We start from the raw sequence: 13,981 nt of genomic DNA on the forward strand, positions 1-13,981 counted from the left end.
ACTACAACCATCACAAAAACAACAAGAAATGATCACACTTGTCACGAGTTGGATTATTCTTTTTGTTTTTATGAAATTGTATAAATTTGTGTTCTCTAAATGTTTGACGAAACCACACGGAGGAAATGTCGGAAATACATCATTATCAACAAACAACTCCGCAAGTTTGATTGGGGAGGTTTCGTTTGGGAAACAAATGACATGTCAGGAAGTAGAATCACTAACTGTCACTAATCAAAATGGTCCATTAAACATCTCGGAATCTGAAAATTCAAGTCATCAAGAAAAATACGATGCCAGAATGAAACCTACATCCATTTCATCCTTCGATGAATCACTACAATTGGAAGAAGAAGGACAAGCTTTTTCTTCACAATCATTCATGAAAATTCGAAATAATTATTCATTGCTGGCAACTCATGAGAATCAATTGCAATCAAAAATTTCAGCCAAAATCATTGATGAATTTCACGAATCGTCTCTCGAACATGATCATTCAATTTCATTCACGAAAGAATTATTTGGAAATTATTTTTTGAAATTTGAAACTCTAATTACTAATTTAGGAATTTTAGGTGGAATTTTACTTGTCGTGTATTTGGGTCACACCAAAAATTCATTGCTATTTGAAACGACCGAAAGAGTGTATTCGAGAGATTTATTCATTTCCATTTGTTTCATTTCTTTAATTTGTGGCTTTTTCACACTTCGACGAGTTGAAAAAAATTCAGAAATTGTTCTTTCGAGAGAACAAACCGAAGAATGGAAAGGTTGGATGCAATTGGCTTTTCTATTGTATCACTATTACAACGCTCAAGAATTGTATGCTCCGATTCGAGTTTTTGTGAGCAGTTACGTTTGGATGTCAGGTTTTGGAAACTTTTCGTATTTTTATAATAAGGGTGACCTGTCGTTTGGAAGGTAAGTGTGAAAAACGACTTTGGAATCGTTATGATGACATTTGATAACACTTGTTGATCAATGAAACGAATTTAGATTTTTACAAATGTTGTGGAGATTGAATTTTTCTGCCGTTGCATTTTGTCTAGTCACAGGAAACAGCTATTTTCTCTATTATATTGTTCCTCTCCATACCATGTACTTTGTCATGGTCTTCTTTGTGATGAAAATTGGAAACCCGTTTTGGAATCAAAACAATCTCAGAATTCGAATCAAATTAATTGTGAATTTATTTTTAATTTATGCCATTTGGGAATCACCATCCTTGTATCATTTTGTTTTTGCTGGACCCTTTGGTTGGTGGAAACGATATTTATGGTCCTCCAATTTGGCTTATCATGATTTCTATTTTAGGACTTATTTGGACCATTATTCTGCCTTCTTTGGAATGCTTTTTGCTTTAAATTACAATTCTTTGAAGGATTTATTGAATACCATTCAGAAGAGAGAATGTCGACAAGTGGTGAGTGTGGCCCTAATTGTGATGTGTACAAGTATGATTATCTTGTGGGGCTACATTTATTTTCCAACTTCAAAATTCACTTACAATTCCTTCCATCCATATTTTAGTGTGGTGCCTATTGTGTGTTTTGTGTATTTGAGAAATGCAACTCCGCTGCTAAGAAGTTACTACATGAAAAGTTTTCAAACGATTGGAATGGTGACCTTGGAGACTTATTTATTGCAACATCACGTCTTGATGACTGATAATGCGAAAAGTGTGCTTGTGATTCGAGGATTGAGCGAATTTCCTCTCATGAATACCATTCTTGTGTCCATCTTGTTTATGGTGTTATCGTATCAACTCTATGATGTGACAATGAATTTGAGAGATTTTTTATTCGAAAGAGTGATGGATTGGAAGAGTTTTGGAGTACTCTTTGGATGGTGTGGAATATTATATTTCCTTATTGATACCTTACAAGATTCCTTATTAAGGCAAGAAAATTTATTCTTGATTGTGAGTTTTGTGGCGTTTCTTGCGTTTCTTCAATGGGCTGGAATTGCAGCTTTCAAGTATTTATCGACTCAATTCACACAAGAACGACTTTCTCTCGTTTTGGGTGCTTGTGGATTCTTTGCATTTTTCACCATTCATGTCACACGCTTTATTCAACATCTCAATTCCTCTTCCATCATTCAAAAAGAAGTGAACGGTTTTATCGGACACAGCTATTATCAAGGATTTTTGGTCATTTTTAGCGCCTTGAGCATTCTACTAAGTGGAGATTCACTTTTTGGAGTGTTTCATGTCTTGTATCGAGTCTTGACTTGGAATTTTTCACAATCACTCATTCCCGAGAAGCAGTCTGTGCAGGAACAACTACTGCTTTCTCATGAACAATCTGGAACTGCTAAGAAAGCGGAATGTCAACCTGAAATGAAAGAGATCCCCACGAAAATACTGAACGACCACCCATCCAAATAGACATTTGCTGAAAGCAATGATTTTCCACAAATAAGGATCAAACAAGCTTGTCATTACAAATTCTGACGATACCCAAAAGTTAAAAAATCTGTCGCGCTCGTTTCCAAATGAAAAAGGTAACAAGAAGCATAGTATACCAGAGGTGTTTTGGTGTAAATAGACAATGCATCGTGATGCAAATTCTCAAGAATTCGAAACATCTTGTTGTTTTCACAGCAGAAGAACAGTTCGCCAAAAAAAAGGAATTTACAAAAAAATTTCATCCAAAGAGTAGGGAGGATGCAAGTGATTCCACTTTCAAAGGATTTCTCATCGGAATGGGATTCCAAATCAAAGAATCCTAATATTCAACAATGGTTTCTTTCTTTGACTCAATTCCGAGATGGTAAAGAGCTCATGAAAAACAATGATTATGAAGGGATGATGAAGTGTTCTCATCGGGATCAAGAAGTGGATCCAAAGGCATTTGTTGGAAAACAAGAAGGCTTTTACAAGAAGTTTCATAAAATTCCGTTTTCTCAAATTCCATGTAATGTTCATTCCATTCTCTATGAAAATAATTTAGTTGGAAATCCATACCATAGAATGGAAGAATTGAAACAATTGTGGGTGGGTTATTCGGATTGGAAAATGGAATGCTGGATGAATGATTTGGATGAATGTTGCAATGTGATGATCAGAGGAGTGAGAAACTCGAAGGCTTCTTCTTTGGAGTCTTCGTGGTTATTGATCATGGAAGGTCTGGATTGTGTTGCCAATATCAAAGTGAATGGTGAATTGGTCAGATCTTGTGTGGATAACATGTTTCAGTATTACATTTTGGATATTTCCGAATTGATATGTAAATCCATGATGAAGAAGGAGGATCAACACGGATCCGCTCGTTGTGGACTTCATATTGAAATTGATTTTAAATCGGCACTTGTGGAATCGAGAGAACGATTGGAAAGTCATCTTCAAAAACAAGCTTATGAGATTCCATGCCCTTCTTATACTAGAGATTTCGATACTAGAGGAAGAAATTTCTTGAGAAAAGAAGGTACGTTTTTTATAATTAATGACCTCTCATGATTGATTGACGATTATTAATGTGTTCAATTAATTGCTTGAATTTTAATGTTGTTGGGCGAAAAATTTGGGCTGTGTAAAATTGGATGATTAGGATGTGCCTTTGGATGGGACTGGGGACCAGCTTTTGCATCTATTGGAATTCATAAGCCATGTTATTTAGTGAGATTTAATCGTCCACATCCTATTGAAATTAATAATCAGATCTCACTTGAATCGTCATTTTCTGCGACACAAAATAAGGGAACTATTTTGTTCTTAAAAGATATTGCTCTTTATCAGCATGACTTTTCAATTGAAAGAGAAGGAAATCCTGAACTATGTGAAAACGTTTCACTCACTGCCAAACTGTATTTATTCTGTAAAAATTTCGATGGATGTGAACAAATTAATGACACTATTGGAAAAGTTGAAGTATCCATTTTGGATGACTCTTCACAACAAATGCATCACAAACAATCTCTATGGTGTGAGCACATAGAAAAAGACATTGAATTGGAGGACATGTATATTGTCACATTGAATATTGGATCCATTCAAAAACTCAAGTTATGGTATCCAAATGGCTATGGAAGTCAACCACTGTACAATTTCAAAGTTGCCATCCAACATGAATCCTTTAAGCAAGAGAAGCAAATTTTATTTGGAGTGAGAAAGATTGAACTTGATACCTCAAAAGACGAGTATGGCCACAAGTTCCAATTCAAAGTGAATGATCGTCTCATCTATTGTAAAGGAAGTAATTGGATACCCTCAGATTGTTTTCCAAGTCGATGCTTTCATAGCAGAGAGCACATTCATAATTTGATCAAAAGTAGTCATGACTGTCACATGAACATGCTTCGTATTTGGGGTGGAGGATTTTATGAATACGACTTTTTCTATGAGTATTGTGATAGATATGGTATTCTTCTTTGGCATGACTTTATGTTTGCATGTTCATTATACCCATCAGACGAAAAGTTTTTGAAATCTTGCCGAGTGGAAGTAGTTCAGCAACTTCGACACTTACAACCTCATCCATGCATTGCTCTATTTGCTGGTAATAATGAAAATGAGGAGGCTTTGTTGAGCTGGCCTGAATGCATTAATTCTGACTGCAAGCAGCGCCTGTTTGTAGATTATCACAAGCTGTATTATGATACTATTTATGATGTTGTTTCGAAAGAATTATGCTATAATTCTTCTAAATTTAATACTCCACCTTTTTGGCCAAGTTCTCCATCGAACGGAATCATGAAGTATGGAAATCCACAAGATTTAACTCAAGGAGATGCACATTATTGGGCAGTTTGGCATGGTGGTAAGCCATTTTCAAATTATCTAACTGTCATCCCAAGATTTAGCTCAGAATTTGGCTTTCAGTCATTGCCAGGCTTTGAAACATTGGCACAATTTATTTTAGAAAGGAATGATCATTCAGAAGAAAGTGAACGAGATTTGAATATTACTTCACCAGGTAAGTGTTTGTAATGGCTTTTTCATTCTTTTGGCCAAACAAAACATCCAAAATTTGTTATTCTAATATGACGTACAGTCATGGAATCCAGACAACGAAGTTATGTTGGAAATAAGTGCATTCTCGAGCATATTTCCAGAGAATTTAGATTTCCAAAAACTTTCAAAGATTTAGTCTATCTGTCACAAGTCAATCAAGCACTGGCCATTAAAACTGCTTGTGAGCATTGGAGAAGACAATTAAAAATTTGCTCTGGAGCTTTGTATTGGCAGCTCAATGATATTTGGCCTGGTAATTCATGGTCTTCTTTGGAATGGAATGGAACGTGGAAGCTTCTGCAATATTTCAGTAAGGACTTTTTTGCTCCATATCTGTTCTCCATTGCATCTTCAAAGATGAGCAAAATTGAAAATCATGAAAGTGACGCCTCAGAACAGTTAGATTTTTGGTTCACTTCAGACTCGAACCAACACTCCTCCATTCAATTTAAGAGTTTGAAAATTCAAATGATTTCATTCGAGAATGGGCATGAAATGTGGAGCAGAGAAATTACTGAATTTTCAGCTCATGATGCATTCAATTCTTCTTCAACTAATTATTTGGCAAGTGAAATTATATTTTCACTGCCCTTAACTCGAGACATTTTACAACAAAAGACGTTTGGATTTTTGGCATGTTCTCTCGAAATTGACGTCATTGCTCACCATTCAATTAATTCACATCAAGAAACAAGCCAAAGACATACTCTTCAAGCGATTCATTTCCTTTGTGAACTGAAGAAAGCGCACAAAATGACAAAACCTTCTCTGTCGCTTCAAATCGAAGAGGAAACTGACACTCATATCAAACTCTCAATCACTTGTACAAACTCTCCATCATTTTTCACTCGGTTATTCATTAAGAGTGGAGCACATTATTGCAATAGAGACACTCTCGACAAATCTTCCCTTCGATTTGATATCGATCATTTTGAGGAGAATGGATTTTTATTGCTTCCCAACAAAACCAAACATGTTTGGATGAAAAAGAGAGAAAGTTTATGTGGTAAAAGAAATGCATTTCCTTTGGAATGGATTGGAATTGAAACTTTAGGTTGGACTTATTAATCATCATCATTGACATGTTTTCATGATGAGCATAAGCAATGCTTCGAGTGTTATTGGATGCAGGCAAGTTCATATTCTCTAGCCGTTATCAAAATAATAATTATTGAATATTTTCACCAATTAGGAAATCCGTTTAATGCGATCAAGTTTAAAAAAATATTCCAAGAATCCACAAAAGATGCCACCTCTCATCACCCTTTCAAACAATACCTCTCAACTCATGAAACAACCTCTCCTTCTCACCATCATTTACATCTTTCTATGGGCAGAACCTTTTTTCAATGAACTGTTTTTAGGATCTTTCATGTATTTGATTCCCACAAGTCCATTCTTTCTCAGTTTTTTCACACGAGGAATCTTACCTCCTAATTTGACCTTGGCTCTCATTCAACAATTGTTCACCTCGTATCCATGTGATGTGAATATTCACTTTTTAATGAGATTTATCGGAATGATGTTGATCGCTTTTGGCTTTATGCATGTGATGCTTTTTGTGACTTGTACAGTATTGGCAAAGAAAGAACAAAAGACCTTGGTTCAGTTGGGTCTCTTTCAATTGAGCATCTTGTTGTTGTTGGTTGGTGATTGTTTGCATATTGGTTCAGTCTTGATGGAAAAGGGTTCACTCGAAACCAAGATGGTCTCTCAAGTGATTGTTTCAGTGATTAGTGCTGCATTGAGATTCTTGTATTTGGTTGTGTATGTCTTGCCAGAGCGATTGAAACAAGATAGAAGTAAGACCAATTAAGAGACAAGATGATGATTGTTTAAAATAGGATAGTTCAAAGTATGACTTTATAAATCATTTTGATCATGAACCTCCTGAGAACATGCAACTTCTCATACATGATTGGAAGTGTCATTATCTTGATTGTTTTCTGCTCCTCTCTCCTTCAATTCGACCATAGTTGCACTCAAAGTCGCATCTTCCGCTACTACCGTTTGAGAATTTCTATTCTCTTCAACTGTTTGGGTAGCCGTGTCAACCACAACAGCCAAAGTGGAAACTTTTTTTGCTTTTAGTGCACTCCTCAATAAGGCATGTTGTTTTCGAGCTTGCATTTTCCAATCCTTATACGATTGAGTGAGTTGAAATCTTCGAAAAGTGTCTCTCAAATTTCGTACGACATCCAATGCGATAAAATCAATATCACTTGTGAAATCATCCGATTTGACGTATTCATCACTCCATGATCCTTGTTGAAGCCAATTGTTAAAAATCACTTTGGATTGAAATGAAAAATTCACTGGAAGTTTTGCATGATCACTCACATAGAGATCAAAAAAATCTTGACATAATGTACTGTAAACCGAGTCCAAAACTTCACGACGCAGATTTTGTTTGAGTGTAGGTTTGATCAAACGTGAAAAACTTGGTGTACTGCCACCACTGCCTCGTCTCTGTTTGAGAGAATTTGTCTCAATGTCACAAAAAAGTTGTGAATAAATCTTTTCAATGTCATTAATAAATGCCACATTTTCAATCGAAAATTCACTTTTCGAATATAATCTCAATAATTCATAACCCTTATCATCAATGAATAGTCTCGACAAATCCTCACCCAACAATTCCATTAAAGGAGAATGGATATTGGTTCTCATTTTAGGAAATGAACAAGATGACTTTTCAAGTTGTGCAGAAGATGGAAATTCTTCTTCTTGTGAATGTTCATCATCCACACTGATCAAATCCAAAGTCTCCATCTTCGACTTCTCTTGATTTCTCAATCGAATTTTCTCATATGCAGTCATGAGACAAATAAATCCACCTCCAGCTGCCATCATTTCAAAAAAGACAGCCAAACATTCAATTGGAAGAGAGACAAAAGTTGCAATTGGAGCGACACCTCTATACGTTTGTGAAGTCAGTAATGATAAATTATCTATTTGATCTCTTTGAATGAGAAGTGAAATGGACAAAGCCAAATAAAACAACGCGGAAAGGATGTGAATGAAAAGTTCCAATCGATAATAGAGTGGATCATTTCTGAAAAAGTAAGCTTTCCATTCACATTTGTAAAAGAGACGTTTCCAATTCCACATCATATCGAATGAGAGTGATCCAATGACTAGTACAGAACCAATGGTGACTAAAACTCCAAGAACGGCATAAATGGTCAACAAGACGTTCGCGACACTTGACAGCATCAACACTGGAACGATGGCACTCAACGAGAGCAATACCACCATCGCAACACAAATGGCTGAAATCCATCGAACTTTTCTTGATTTCACCCATGTCAAACTTGTCGTCATGGAATGTTCTGTCTTGACTGGATCGAAACTGTTTTTACTCACAGCAGGATTTGAGGCGTTTGGTGGTGATGATGTTGATGACAAGGAATTGTTTTGAATGACTGAATGATTCATGGGAAAAGTGTTGATTGTGTTGGTTGTGGTTGTGGTTGTGTTGGTTATGTTGGTTATGTTTGTAGTTGTGTTTGTGGTGGTTGTGAGGGAAAGTTCGATTCCTGTTGTTGGATTTGAAGGTGTCAGGACTTGTTTCTCCACAGGTTGAATTCCATTATTATTATTATTTTGATGATGAATGGAAAGATCTGGTGTGTGGTGAACAATGTGAGTCAAAGAATGGTTGACAGTTGTGACAGTTCCATTTTCGGTGGATACCAACATGTTGTTGTTGCCAAGTGTTGACGGCGATGAATAGGCATCACTTGAAGATTTCTTACGATCCAAAAGTGAATCTCGTTTCATCTTTTGATAGACATCATTGTACACCTTCCTCTTATAGAAAAATAATAAAGTATTCAAGAAATACATGAGATAACTAAAACTCAAAACCGACAGAGTGCAAAACACAAATGCAATCAATAAATATTCCTCTCCATAAAATGATTGAACAAAATCCTTTGCAAAATTAATGAATACATGAATGAAAATGACATAAGGCAAATAACCACGCGATGCTCTAGGTTCAGTATTTCTAAAAATGATCAATAAACTTAAAATGGTTAATGCAATGATTCCATTCACAATGACAATAATGGTTGAAATGGCATTATTGGCAACAGGTACTCTCTTTTGAAGATTTAAGGAATCATCTTGTGCTGGATCATTCAATGAAAAGACTCCATCGAATAATAAGGAATTGATGCCATAGGGAGTCTTGACTTGAATAGGAAATGAAAAAGGAAGTTGATATTTTGAATAGAGTAATTGGAATCTGAATTTGGATTCTATCTTGTTAGGTAATTCACGAGTGTTTGAAACTAGGAATGTTCTTAGAGAGGGTTTGTTAGTTGTTGTTGTTGACATGATGTCACTAGTAGTGGTGGTGGTGGTGGTGAAATTCGTTGTGAATGTGTCATTGACATTTCTTGTCACAAACAAGTCATCAAGCTTCATTTGAAAAGTCACTTGAAATCCAGAAACTTTTTTTCGCATCAACAAGGGTTGCATGTATTGTGAAGATCCTGTTTGTAAAATCTTAAATGAACCATCACTCAATGTCTGGTTCGAAATTAATTCTTGATTCAAAATTGAAATTTCTGAACCATTACTCGTATTTGTTTGTTGAACTTGAGCAAACATTTCAAAAAACACAGGTGAAAAACGAGGTTGAAAACTGACAGCCCACAAATTAGTCTTGAAATTTGTTTGGTTGAAAATGGCTTCTATGTGAATTCCAAAATAAGTTTCTCGATAGAGAGAGGCACTCACTGAAATGGAAGTAAATTCAATTAAATCTGGACAAGGCATGGGATCTTGCATCACATACGATCCCATCATGAAGGGAGGTGCAGTTTCAGGTGAATGTGTCAAACGCCATGAACCATACAAATTTGGTGTAAATTTAAAATCGTGTAAAGTGGTCAACTGTGTCCATCGTTCCAACGCGAGTGTACAAGATTCTACTGAATTGAATGATGAGAATGATGAGAGTGATGAGAATGATGATGAGACAACTTGTGGCGTCGTCTCTATTGAGGGATGAGAAGCAAGAACAAAGAACGATTCGACAAAACCAACACGAATCGCCCGATGATGAATATATTGATGGGACAATAACATTCTATTGTTGTTATAGTTGTTGTTGATGAAAGAACTTGTCGTGTTGTTGTGATGGATGAACATGCCACTTGTCGTCGTTGTAGAAAAGAGTTGTTCATTGAAGAGTTGAATTAAAAGGAAGAGAAAGAAAGTGATGATGATCATGACTTGGATACTGAACCTCCAAGATGCTTGTTGATGATGATGAGGAGGAGGAGCATGAACATGTGGAGGACGAAAGGAGTGATGAGAAGATTCATGTATTAATGTGGATGTTGTGATTTTCATTGTTGTTGTTGTGAGTGTTGTGGATGTTGTGATTGAATCACCGAAAAGACTTGTATCGACTTGAAAGAAAATGAATTTGTTTGGTGTGTTGTCATCATCGGATGTTGTTGTTTGTTGTTGTTGTTGTTGGAATTGTTTCATCATCCATGTAGAATTCATCGTATGAGAAGAAGAAGAACAACAGCTGTCATCAGCATGACGATGAGAATCCTCGTTATCCTTGTTGTTATCTTCATGTTTGTATGAACGACAGATGTTCCGTAATTGAGACATTTTATGAATGAACTAGATGTGTGGGTGGGATCTCGAACGAATCGTGTGGTGTGCACACGAGATGATTGCTGACAGTTGTTGTTTTGTTTGTTGTGCTAAAGTGGTCGTGAGGCCTCCGTATATGATATTCAAACAATAAGAGTGGACTTGAGGAGTTATTGCGGCAGGTCTTTGCAAAAGTGTCGACACGAAATGACCAGTGCGAATGAAGAGACCAAAAGCTCTTGGTGGAACCGAAAAAGAATTCTTTTTTGTCCATGAATAAAATTAATTTTCCTTCTTTGACGTTTGTCAGTTTTTGTTGACATTAGGATATGTCTCCATTAGGTCATTCACCCAATGCGTTCATATACGGCAACAACGGCAGTCGTTACCATGCTGTTTGCAACGTGGCCACATCGAAGGATATGTGCTATGAGGCGATGATTCATGTTGGTCCATTTTGAGTATTCTCAAGAACTCTGTGACAAATACAGCCTCTTGATTCAAGTCTTTTGCAATAGACAGAGAAAAATCTTTCCCCTTCTGTTTCTAATCTCTCTTGTGAGGTTGGGAATATTAATAATGATGACAATCATAATTTCCTTTCCAGTCACCAATTCCTGAACTTTGAGAATTTTTTCATGGCCTTCTTGACTGCCACCCTTAATAAAATCAACATGTGAAAGGATGGTATCTGTATGCTCATATATAATTGTGGTGAAACTTAAACAGTTCAGTCATATAAGATCAACAACCTCGTTTAAGAAAGGAAGGAAACAAAAAATTCCCGCCAAAGACGACCGTTTTTTTTTGCACTTTTGAAATTATTTTCCGTTATGTCTGTTGCCACCTAAAAATTTAACAACAATTAAAAAAAACACATCCACACCTCACCTCACTTCACCACCTTCCACATCATCATTACCACTGGATCCACTTGCTCACAATGCCAAAGGAAGCTTCCCAACGAAAATTTAAAACCCAAGACGGCCATGTCTACGTCCCTGTCAATAATCTTGATAAACATGCCATCAAAACCATCGCTCAAGTCATCACTCCGGATCATCCCGAAGAGAAAGTCAAAGTGACCACGGCTCGTGTGGTCGTGGATGAAGCCACTGGTGAGCACGTCGTGTTGGTTGGTGGCTACAAGACCAAACCTAAAGATCGTTCCAAGAGAATTCTCAAAAATCCAACCGCTGTGGCTGAGGAAAATATCATTCATGGCACTCGTCGTCGAAGAAATGTCAATTATAAGGAATGTACCGAGAAGGAACAAGGAGTGAGTGAATCTCATAATACCTATGAGGAGAGACAAGTTTCTGCAAAAAAGAAGAATTCTTCTTCTAAAAAGAGTAAAAAGAATCAAACGAAGAAGGCAGAACAAGATGTTGATCAAGAGAAGGAAAATATTAATCAACAAGAACAACAAACTCTTGAAGAAGAAGAAACCATTCCAAAGAAGTCTAGACCAAAGAGCAGAAACAAGAAGGTCAAAGAAGAAGAAGTCCCTCAAACCTCTTCATGGTCCTATGCATTGAGTCCTAAAGTTTGTGAATTAATTACCAAATTAGGTGGTGAAATTCCTTCCGAAGTGAAGAAACATCGTTATAGAGACATGATCTTGTCGGATGCCATCAACTTGTTTGCTTCCATTAAATGGAAAAAGGGAAATCAATTCATTGTGGAAGACAAGTCCAAAGTGAAGGACGAAGACATTTGTGTGGAACATCAAATCTTTGTAATGGATCAAGATCAATACGAACACATTGAATGGTTTAAGGAGAAGAATGATTTCATCTTTTTGGGTGATGGAGATGCTGCACTGTGTGTGTGTCGATTGTCAGAGTCGAGTGAAGATTTCCCCATTTATCTCGTTATGGAAGCTTGTGATGGTTTACCTGAAGAAGTGTTCAAGTTTTCATTGTCTGAATATTTGAGCATGTTGCGAGTGAAGGAAGAGAATTCTCAAGACGACGATCTCATGCAATTGTAAAAAAAGTGGAGAGGACATGTGGCAACATCACATCACCCAGCACTGCTGCTACTAGGTTTGTGAAACATAGGTCTTTTCCAATTCAGATGCCCTTTAAGTGGAGAGTATCTATTGGAATTTTGATGAAATCTATTGAGATAAATATATATTTATTATAATGATCTCTACGATTTTTTAAATATTGATAAGAATGATGATTTTTAATTGTTTTAATTGTGCTTTCCTTACACCAAGAAGGAATGAAGCCCTTATTAAGAAATTATAAACTCGAGTTCTATAAAAAGAAGTATAAAAAAAAAGATGATGCGATTGAATTCGTTGAATAACAGCCAAAGCAAACTCTCCAGTTTTCGTTGGGGAGTTTCATCATCGGATGACTTTGAACATGATCATACAACCAATCGAATAATCGGAGCCAACAGCAACAACAACAACACGGAACAAGATGAAGAAGAAATGATTGAGGCTATGAATTTCGGATCATCGGAAGAGCGTTTCCAACAACAGGATCCTACCCGATTTCATTATCCAGAGGAACAACAGAGCCGAGGCCCGAGGGTTCGGCATCATCATACACGTTTGATTGAGGAGGAACTTCATGAAGGTTTCCCTTCAACAACAACTAGCAAATCAAAGGATGAAACATTCGTTCATGGCACGAACACTATTCACCAATCATCATCTTCTGTGCTACAATCATTGAAACAGTTCGAACGGATTGCTCTCCGTAATATAGGAATGAAACATGAAGATGATGATGATGACGATGGATTAAATTTGGACCCTCAATTCAATTCGAATCGAAAAACGAACAAAAGGAGAGAAGGAAAGAATTTTGACCCAACGTCTCATAGTGTTTCCGATGAGGACGATCATCGAAGGAGACTTTTAGATGCTTCACACATCATCGTTGATGACGAAGAGGATGCTCACTCTAGGTTGAGCTTAGCATCTGTGTCAACCTCTCAGACCAACACTTACACAGATGTAGACTCTGTGATTGATCCCATTCATCCTCACATCAAACACAAACATTATTATCCAAAACGACACAAAGCCACACGAGAAGAAAAAATTGCCTACTCGAAGAAAGTTGGCAGAACTCTCTTTACCATTTTTCTCGTGATTTTAATGACCTCTCTCACAATTATTGATGTGATTGTTTCCCCGAAAAACACGTGGGTGACTCGCTTGAGTATTTTCGTGTGCATGGTTATCTTTTGGCGATTTTTATATGAATATTTATTTGAAATTATATTTGAGTGGATTTTGGAATATCTCATTAAAGATGACTAGTTTAATTTTTCAACCACCTATATTTAATTTAATTATAAATCAATCTCACCCATGCATATATTATTAATATATTATTCAAAAATAATTAATATGTATAATCGATTAATATATTA

At 36.4% G+C, this 13,981-nt stretch overlaps 6 protein-coding genes across 6 annotated transcripts; 5 read left to right on the forward strand and 1 right to left on the reverse strand.

Moving 5' to 3' along the window:
- Positions 1-196: 196 nt before the first annotated feature.
- Positions 197-2,389, forward strand: FDP41_008320 (uncharacterized protein; the record flags this gene model as incomplete). The annotated part of the gene is made up of 2 exons (XM_044712162.1): positions 197-921; positions 997-2,389. 2 exons carry the CDS (start codon positions 197-199, stop codon positions 2,387-2,389), a joined length of 2,118 nt encoding a protein of 705 aa, XP_044558329.1.
- A 279-nt stretch (positions 2,390-2,668) lies between these two features.
- FDP41_008321 (uncharacterized protein) lies at positions 2,669-6,022 on the forward strand (the record flags this gene model as incomplete). Its single annotated transcript, XM_044712163.1, has 3 exons — positions 2,669-3,428; positions 3,552-4,916; positions 4,995-6,022. The coding sequence occupies 3 exons, from the start codon at positions 2,669-2,671 to the stop codon at positions 6,020-6,022; spliced, it is 3,153 nt and encodes a 1,050-aa protein (XP_044558330.1).
- A 178-nt stretch (positions 6,023-6,200) lies between these two features.
- Positions 6,201-6,770, forward strand: FDP41_008322 (uncharacterized protein; the record flags this gene model as incomplete). The annotated part of the gene is made up of 1 exon (XM_044712164.1): positions 6,201-6,770. The coding sequence occupies one exon, from the start codon at positions 6,201-6,203 to the stop codon at positions 6,768-6,770; it is 570 nt and encodes a 189-aa protein (XP_044558331.1).
- Positions 6,771-6,862: 92 nt separating this feature from the next.
- Positions 6,863-10,594, reverse strand: FDP41_008323 (uncharacterized protein; the record flags this gene model as incomplete). The annotated part of the gene is made up of 1 exon (XM_044712165.1): positions 6,863-10,594. The coding sequence occupies one exon, from the start codon at positions 10,592-10,594 to the stop codon at positions 6,863-6,865; it is 3,732 nt and encodes a 1,243-aa protein (XP_044558332.1).
- Positions 10,595-11,522: 928 nt separating this feature from the next.
- On the forward strand, positions 11,523-12,572 carry FDP41_008324 (uncharacterized protein; the record flags this gene model as incomplete). The annotated part of the gene is made up of 1 exon (XM_044712166.1): positions 11,523-12,572. The coding sequence occupies one exon, from the start codon at positions 11,523-11,525 to the stop codon at positions 12,570-12,572; it is 1,050 nt and encodes a 349-aa protein (XP_044558333.1).
- Positions 12,573-12,872: 300 nt separating this feature from the next.
- On the forward strand, positions 12,873-13,868 carry FDP41_008325 (uncharacterized protein; the record flags this gene model as incomplete). The annotated part of the gene is made up of 1 exon (XM_044712167.1): positions 12,873-13,868. The coding sequence occupies one exon, from the start codon at positions 12,873-12,875 to the stop codon at positions 13,866-13,868; it is 996 nt and encodes a 331-aa protein (XP_044558334.1).
- Positions 13,869-13,981: the final 113 nt, after the last annotated feature.

This window comes from Naegleria fowleri (genome assembly GCF_008403515.1).
Source record: "Naegleria fowleri strain ATCC 30894 chromosome Unknown tig60, whole genome shotgun sequence".
In the NCBI taxonomy this organism is placed as follows: domain Eukaryota; phylum Heterolobosea; class Eutetramitea; order Acrasida; family Naegleriidae; genus Naegleria; species Naegleria fowleri.